Raw genomic sequence first — 8,785 nt, forward strand, 5'->3', positions numbered from 1 at the left:
GGCACCAGCAGCCAGAGCTGGGCTGAGCAAGGAGACCTCACCAAGGTTCCCCACAAGGTGCAGCATCCGTCTCTACCTCCTACCTGTGGATAGAGTTCAACCAGTGTCATTGCGGCAGGGGCAGGGAAGGTGCGTGCACTGCCTGTTCTGCTCTTGCTGGCCAGAGGTGGAGCTCTACCACCTCTCAGCTGGAGTTCCGCATTTGTTTGCTTGCTGGCCACCTCTGAGGAAGGAACTGCCCTCAGGCTGCCCTGCCCCCCTTGTGGGGAGAGAGGGAGAGGAAAGGGACAGTTTCTCCCTGACAGGACCCAGGTTGGAGTTGTCTCATTTTCTGTGGATGTCCAACACTTGGCTTTGCCTGACAGCCTCCACTTCCCCTTCACAGCGCAAGTGGTTGGATTCACATGACATGTGAATCTGGGCAGGAGAGCAAGGATAGATAGGTGGGTGGGTGGGTCAGGGGTGGATTGATAGATTGGTGGATAGATAGATGAGACAGAGACAGAGAGAGAGAGACACACACACACAGAGGGAGGAAGGGAGGGAGAGAGAGGGAGGGAGGGAGGGAGGGAGGGAGGGAGGGAGAGGGAGAGAGAGAGAGAGAGAGAGATTTTCCACAGTAAGCACCTGTGTAGGTGTGGTGGTGGTGGGGTGTCATGTGATTGGGGGGGGGGAGTGAGTGATATTGGGTTGGCCATGTCCACCTAGGTTTTGTGGCTCCAAGTGTTTCACTTTTCTGTGGGAAATGGGTCCAAATGGCTCTTTGAGTGTTTAAGGCTGCAGACCCCTGGTTCAGTCTAATGAAAAGAACAACAAGGGGGGGACATGATAGCAGTATTCCAATATTTGAGTGGCTACCACAAAGAAGAGGGGGGGGGGTTTCAAGTTATTTTCCAAAGCACCAGAAGAAAAGACAAGGAACATTGGATGGAAACTAATGGAGGAGAGACATTTCCTGCTTGAGCAGGGGGTTGGACTCAAAACCTCCAAGGTCCTTTCCAGCTCTATCCTGATTGATTGAATGATTTTGAAAGTTGCAGCCTTGAATTTGCTACTGGAGTTTGGTGTAGTGGTGAAGGCACCAGGTTAGAGACAGAAACGCTCAGTTCCAGTCCCACCTGAAGGGCAAAACCATCTGTTCAACTTTGGCCAATCCTCTCAAGCTTAGGAAGCTGGAAAGTGGGAGGGGGACTCCTTCCAAAAACCCTTGCCAAGGAAACTGAAAGGCCAGGCATCAAGACTGACCCAAAGGCACCAAATGCTAAATAGCATCACCTGGCTCAGTTACAAAGGTCAGTTGCTAGGAGTCGAAAATGTAATGTATGTAACCAGTGAAAGTATCTTCCAAACGTCTTGGTGGAGCCAGGAAAAGCCTGTTTTCCCACCTTCTGTCACTAGATGGCGGCCAGGCAACATCTGTTCCTAGAAAGCTATCTACACTGCATTGCTAAAAAGGATGGGAGGAGAGAGAAGCGTACAGGAACTTCCTGTTCCGGATGACTCATGGGAGGAGAGTGGTTTGCAGAGCGGCTCCTATGCTCTTCCCATGGTCAAAGCAGCAGCTGGAAGGTGAGTGGAGAGCAGGTGTGAGGAGAGTCCTGGAGCAAGTAGGGCTATTTGGTTTCCTCCATGGCCTGGAAGCAGAGAAGCAACTGGGCTGAAGCATCTCAGCTGCGGCTGCTGCAGGTTCCTTCCCTCCCCGAATTTAAGCCACTGGTGCTGCACGCTGTGAAACTGGTGGCTGCAATTTTCCTTCTGGTGGGAAGATTGGAAAAGTCTCTTTTAAATTAAGGTGGATTCTTTGGGAATGGCTTCCCTCCAGAGGTTGTTCCCATCATTGGAAGGCTTTAAGTGGAGATTTGTTCAGGATGGAATAGGGTCTCCTGCCTGTCCAGGGGATGGACTAGAAGACCTCCAAGGTCCCTCCCAACTCAATTATTCTGTAGTGGATCTGGTGTTTTCTGGGCAACACGTTCAGACTGATGTGCCTTTGGTCTTTTTTAGGTTGGTGTTGTTTAAATTGCTGGGGTGATTACATTTTTCCAATATTAGCATATATGATCTTTGCTGCTGTTAATATGTGTAAAACTAAATATGTGGTCCCTTTATCATAGCCCTCTGGTAGTCTACCTAGGAGACATGTTTCTGATTTCAACTCAATATTCTGCTTGATTATCATTTCCAGCCAGTTTTGTAGTTTCTCCCGATATTCTCTTGCATTATTACACGCCCATCATTTATGGTAAAAGATACCTGGGGTCTGACTGCATTTCCAACACTTAGCAGAGAGGTTACTAAACATTTTTACCAGCCTTGCAGATGGCAGATGCCACATGTAAAACATTTAATAAAGATTTTCTTTGTAAGCTGAAGCCATAGTCAATTTGTAGTTTCTGTCTCAAAGTTTTTGCCATTTCTCTAGTTCTATATCATGACTAAATTTTTTTGCCCAAAGAATCATCAATTCTTTAACTATTTTTCATCCATTTTATGATTCAATAAGTGTATATGTGTATATGTATATGTGTGTGTGTGTTTTTTTGTAGATTTTCATGGGTGTAGGTATGCTGGACTTGAAGAATTCGGATCTTTTCCCGTGTAAGATTGAGATTGTCTTGGCAATGTTTCAGCACGGTCTCACTCGCCATCTTCAGGCTAGTGTTTTGGGCTTAAAGCATGATTGGAGCTGCCGTCCCTCTACAAACCTTGGGGGGGGGGGGGATGGAGTGCTGGCCCTGTTTCAGCAAGTGGATTGATTGGATGTCTGACTGTATCATGATTGGTAGATTGGTGCTGATTGGTGCTGGCTGTGGGTCCGTTGTTGTTTTGTGTTATAACGGCCTGGGTGATGGGTGGGGCTTGTTTGTTTACCAAAGCTGGTTTCAAGATGTCTGGTAGGTGGGAGGTATCGTCACGTTTATTCATGTTGTGGGGTGTTTCTCTATTTCGATTTCGCTCTGGAGGCTTCAGGGAAGCTCATGAAGCCTCCAGAGGACCTCCCGGGGGTGGGCTCTTTTTGCCCTCCCCAGACTCCTATAAAGCCTCTGGAGCCTGGAGAGGGCGAAAAATGGCTTTAAAAAGGGTGAACTCAGCTAGCCAACGCGTGCATGCACGCTGGCCAGTTAACAGGCAGTGCCTTGCGTGCCCTGACAAATGGCTCCGCATGCCACCTGTAGCACGCGTGTCATAGGTTCGCCATCACTGGTGTAGGGTCTCCTGCTTGAGCATGTGATTGGATTAGAAGATATCCAAGATCCTTTCAAATTCTATTATACTTTTCTGTTGCGATGTTATTTTTATGTCCTGATAAGGAAAGCCATAGAAATGAAAGAGGGTGTATTTTCACTGGACTGTTTTTGAAAACAACCCTTTGCACTGCTTTTGATTGGCGCAGTCAACAAGTGAATTTCATAATTGAATGGATATTCGAACCTGGATCTGGGTTCCATGTGTCAAATGAATCATGATTAATGTAATAAATTATCTGAGCACTGGGGCATTTGCTTATTCATTGTAATGTAAACATTTCTTCTTTTTTCCATCTTTTGCAACCATTTTATGTACAATGTAATTATTTTTTAATCTTATAGACAAAAAGTGGATGACAATCAGAGCACTGCGGACAACTGAGGATAACAAGCAACCTTGAAAAGGAAGACATATCAGTCCAGAAATCAAAATATTTTCCATTTCCTTCAGAGAGCCACACAATTCACTTTCCTCGGCAGGTGAGAGAGAAACAAGAGAAAAATCAAGAAGAGATTTATAGCTTGGAAAAATAGAGTGTGAAATACAAGTATACATTACATGAAAAGTCAAGGAAGATTATTTTTCCATTCAGCAAAAGAGGGAAATATCTGGAAGTTACTGGAGTGGAAAAAGTCAATGGGAAAGTCACGTAGAGCAGACAGTGTTGCAGGCCATGCTCTGGGAGGAGGAAAACAGCTTGAATCAAAGCAGAATTGAAGAAAGAACCATCCATATTTTTGACCTCCTCAAGAACATTAGTTGTGGAAAAGCTCCGTAGAGGTTCCTGTTGTGGGAAAGATACAACTTGCAAATCACAGCTGATTATGCCTGAAAGGATCCATACTGGAGAAAACCCATACAACTACTCTGAATGTATGTAGCCAAACCTATAGTCAGAACAACTCCGTTGTTGATCATGGAAGGACTTGCACAGGTGGGAAACCCTACAAGTGCTCCCAATGTGGTAAATGTTTCAGGGAGTATGGCACCGTGGACTCACACCAAGAGAAAACTGTTTGAATGTCCTGATTGTGAGAAATGTTTCTGTGATAATTCCAGCCTCGTGAGACACCAGAGAACTCATACAGGAGAGAAACCCTTTGAATGTCCTGATTGTGGGAATAGTTTCAGTCGACATTCTCACCTCATTTCACACCAGAGGACTCACACAGGAGAGAAACCATTTGAATGTCCTGTTTGTGGGAAAAGTTTCAGTCACAATTCTAGTCTGGTGATACACCAGAGGACTCACACAGGAGAGAAACCGTTTGAATGTCCTGATTGCAGGAAAAGTTTCAGTCAGCATTCCAATCTCATTGGTCACCAGAGGACTCATACAGGAGAGAAACCCTTTGAGTGTCCTGACTGTGGGAAAAGTTTCAGTCATAATTTCAGTCTAGTGAAACACCAGAGGACTCACACTGGACAGAAACCTTTTGAATGTCCCTATTGTCATAAAAAATTCAGTCACAATTCTAGCCTGATGGTACACCAGAGGACTCACACAGAAGAGAAACCCTTTGAATGTCCTGATTGCAGGAAAAGTTTCAGTTGGAATTCTAGCCTAGTGAGACACCAGAGGACTCACACAGGAGAACACCCCTTTGAATGTCCTGGTTTTGGTAGAGGTTTCAGTCAGAATTCCGACCTGGTGACACACCAGAGGACTCACACAGGAGAGAAACCCTTTGAATGTGCTGATTGTGGGAAAAGTTTCAGTCAAAATTTCTGGCTGGTGATACACCAGAGAATTCACACAGGAGAGAAACCCTTTGAGTGTCTTGATTGCGGGAAAAGTTTCAGTCGGAATTCCAACCTGGTGAGACACCAGAGGACTCACACAGGAGAGAAACCATATGAGTGTCCAGACTGTGGGAAAGATTTCAGTATTAGGACTAGCCTTCTAAATCATATGCTTATACACACAGGGGAGAAACCATTTGAGTGCCCTGAGTGTGGATGGTGCTTCAGGAAACATTCCAGCCTTATTGCGCACAAGAAAATTCACACAAGGCCCCAAGTGATAAGTGTAGATGAGGCTTGAATCTCATTTTTAATGTCCCATTGTAATTCAATCTGAGAAATTGACTGTTTAATTTGACTACAAAGGATTTGCCTATTTTTTTGTAGGCAAATATGTCATGGTGTTAGACGGGAAGGTGGAAGGAAAAATGGCAACATATTTGTTTGATAATGCCTATGTGGCCATCAACAACAGAACTTGCTGGATATGGATAGTCCTCGGGTTACGAATGTAATGGAGCCTGTCCATTCCATCCGTAACTCAAGAATTCATGGGTGTGAATCTCATACATTGAACGATATCACTCCCTGCTTTTGCCTACACATTCATTGCTTTCTTGCCCCAGATGAGCTTGGCAAGGCCTCCAGCTCCCAGAAAGCAGCCCTGAGAATCTGCGCCCAGTCTCTTGGGGCTACTTTCTCATCGGCAAAGCACTTGAGGATTGCTTTCCTTTAAAAAAAAGAAAGAATTTTTTTATTTTTATTACATAGACAACACATACACACAACAATAAAAAAACAAAGAAGAAGAAAAAAAAAACACAAAAAAACCCATCATCACATACAGCATGTCGTTTGGTTACAGGTGTTTTAACATTTATCATTCTTATACATTTATTATTTCATTTAATAGGTTATAATATACAGTTTGGGTTGCTTTGTTTACCATCCCTTCCTCCTGTTGTAACACCACTTTATTTTCCCTTTTCTCCCTCCCTCCCTTCTCTACTTTCTTCCTTCCTCCTCTCCTTTCCCTTCCTTCTTCCTGTACTTTTCTCCTACTCCTGCTCTTCCTCTTCCCCTTCCTACTCTCTCTCCTCCTCTTTCTCTCCTTTCCATCCTCCTCTCCTTACCTCTTTCTTTCCACCCTCTCTCCCTTCTCTACTTCCTTCCTTCCTCTCCTTCCCCTTCCTTCTTCCCTTACCTCTCCTTTGCTCCTGCTCTTCCTCTTTCCCTTCCTACCCTCTCTCCTTCCTTTTCTCTCCCTTCCATCTTGAGGATTGTTTTCCTGTAGGCTTTGGCAGCCCTTTGCAAAAAGCCTTTGCCTTTGGGAACAGGGCTTCGGAGGGACGTTCTTGCTCCTCCCAAGCTCCGCTAGTACCAACGAAGGCTTTTTGCAAAGGGTTGCTGAAGCCTACAGGAACGGAATCTCCCTGCAGGCTCCCGGCAAAAGGAGGGAAGGCCTGAAGAACTGAAGCCTTCCTTCCGTTTGCAAATATCCAGATCTCAATTTGCAGAGAATAGAGGCCTTAAGTGCAAGATTGCACAAGATCTCATGCTACTGATCTCATGGTACGTTAGGCTTCTGTTCTCTGCAAATGTGGGCAAAGAGAGGAGATATTTCCAAGATACGTGACTCTTCACGACCCGGGGTGGGGAATAGGGGTGAATGTTGCAGAGCCACTATGGTCATTCGTAAGTGTGAAGAACATCTGTGGTGCTGCAATATTTATTTGGTGATTTGTTCATAAACCCTAGGGGGCACTTATCTTTGAAGGTTCACTCAGGAAACACTCGCAACCCATGGATTACTTGTATTTATTTTTGCAGAAATTGTGCAATTCTCTGAAAATCTCTTTCTTTTTATCATGGTAAATGATAGCAATGTCACATACAGAGTCCTAGCCTTTTTCTCTCTGCCGGCCCCAAGATTTTCAGCCCCAGAATTCTGTAGCCAGCATCCATTGGGGATTGGAGCACTCAGACTATAGTTAGAGATTGTGGCTCCTCTTATAAGGAGAAAATGAGAGAAGTGAAGAGGTGGGGTTTCAAAGTTCATCTTTTCCTACGAGTTCCAGGAATTCAGTGCACCAAACATTTCTGTTCAGATTGTGTCAGGAATGAGGCACGCAAGTGGAAGAAACCATATGAATAGCAAATATGTTTGGGGTACTGACATAACTAGTGTAACATTTCAGATGTAAAGGCTGTTCTGCCTTGCAGATGACCTTCATGGAGAAGAGCTGTAGGAATATTGAGTTTTGGAGAAAGAGGATTGTGGTTTTGAGCACAGGATTTCCAAGTTTATTTGCAGCTCCTGCTGTGGCGATCTTTGTTTTTAGGGGCCTCCTTGTTAACCTTTGATGCCTTGGGGGTGAGAGCAACACCAAAGGACTGTTACTTTTGTGGTGCCCTCCCACCCCTTGGTGGGAAGATGTGTGGAAAAAAAGTAATGCAAAGCTCTCTTCCCAATATATGGGAGATGTTTCCTGTTCTTTCATTCATCTCCCAAGGCTCCTTAATGTTTTTCAAAAATTCATCCTTCAAATAAAGAGAGGAAGATTATTTCTGGCAGCAAAAGTGACATTTTAGGTATGCTCAGGCTGGGGGGTCAAACAGTACGCCCCTCAGACAGGGTTCGCAATTTGGGAGTCCTCCTGGACCCACAGCTGACTTTTGAACACCATTTGTTGGCTGTGACCAGGGGGGCATTTGCCCAGGTTCGCCTGGTGCACCAGTTGCATCCCTACCTGAACCGGGAGGCCCTCACAACAGTCACTCGCGCCCTTGTGACCTCTAGACTGGACTACTGCAACGTGCTCTACATGGGGCAGCCCTTGAAGAATATTCGGAGACTTCAGCTTGTCCAGAATGCAGCCGCGCGAGCGATCGTAGGTGTACCTCGGTTCACCCACGTAACGCCTATCCTCTGCGAGCTGCACTGGCTGCCTATTGGTCTCCGGATACGCTTCAAGGCGCTAGTCGTCACTTATAAAGCCCTTCATGGTATTGGACCTGGGTACTTGAGAGACCACCTGCTGCCAATTACCTCCACTAGACCGATTAGATCCCACAGATTAGGCCTCCTCCGAATTCCATCCGCCGGCCAGTGTCGACTGGCAACTACCCGGAGGAGAGCCTTCTCTGTGGCTGCTCCGACCCTCTGGAACGAACTCCCCGTGGAGATTCGAACCCTCGCCACCCTCCAGGCCTTCCGCAAAGCCCTCAAAACCTGGCTGTTCCGACAGGCCTGGGGCTAAAGAGCTGTTGCCCCCGTCTCGAATGGTATGACTGTTGTGAGTTTTAAATTATATATTGTTATGTTTGTTTTTTAAATTTCTGTCTGTATCCCCCTTCCCCGGTTCGAGTTGTGAGCCACCCTGAGTCCCCCTTTGGGGGAAAAGGGCGGCATACAAATACAATAAACTGAAACTGAACTGAACTGATGAATGATCCTGATTTTGCTGGGATTGGAAGACACCAAAGAATCCCAAGATTGTTCATTTCACCAACACCATTCAAAAACACAGGCTACAATGTTTTTTTTACGAGGTCCCTTTGCAGGAGGACACTCAATGACCAGGAGTAGATGAGGACCAGTGTCTGGAGGAACCAAGGGGCTCTTTCAGCCTCAGTCTCTAGCTCCAACTTATTTTGAATTTAAACGTGTACAAACTTTAATCATTTTTCCTTTCTTGGTGTCATGATAGTGCATATGTTTATCTCGTCTCATCTCCTTATGGTTAGGAGTTGGATATCCCTGCAAACTCTCTTATTGGGCCACATAAAAATA

General features: G+C 45.5%; 1 protein-coding gene across 1 annotated transcript in view; it reads left to right on the plus strand.

Moving 5' to 3' along the window:
- The window catches only part of LOC116504800 (zinc finger protein 850-like), a 361,571-nt gene that overhangs the window by 341,925 nt on the left and 10,861 nt on the right, over positions 1-8,785 (plus strand). Inside the window, exons 8-9 of the mRNA XM_032212027.1 lie at positions 4,309-4,793; positions 4,878-5,262. Of these exons, the coding sequence (XP_032067918.1) occupies positions 4,309-4,793; positions 4,878-5,262 (870 nt within the window). The remainder of the gene's footprint in view (positions 1-4,308; positions 4,794-4,877; positions 5,263-8,785) is intronic.

This window comes from Thamnophis elegans, chromosome 2 (assembly GCF_009769535.1).
Source record: "Thamnophis elegans isolate rThaEle1 chromosome 2, rThaEle1.pri, whole genome shotgun sequence".
Taxonomy (NCBI): domain Eukaryota; kingdom Metazoa; phylum Chordata; class Lepidosauria; order Squamata; family Colubridae; genus Thamnophis; species Thamnophis elegans.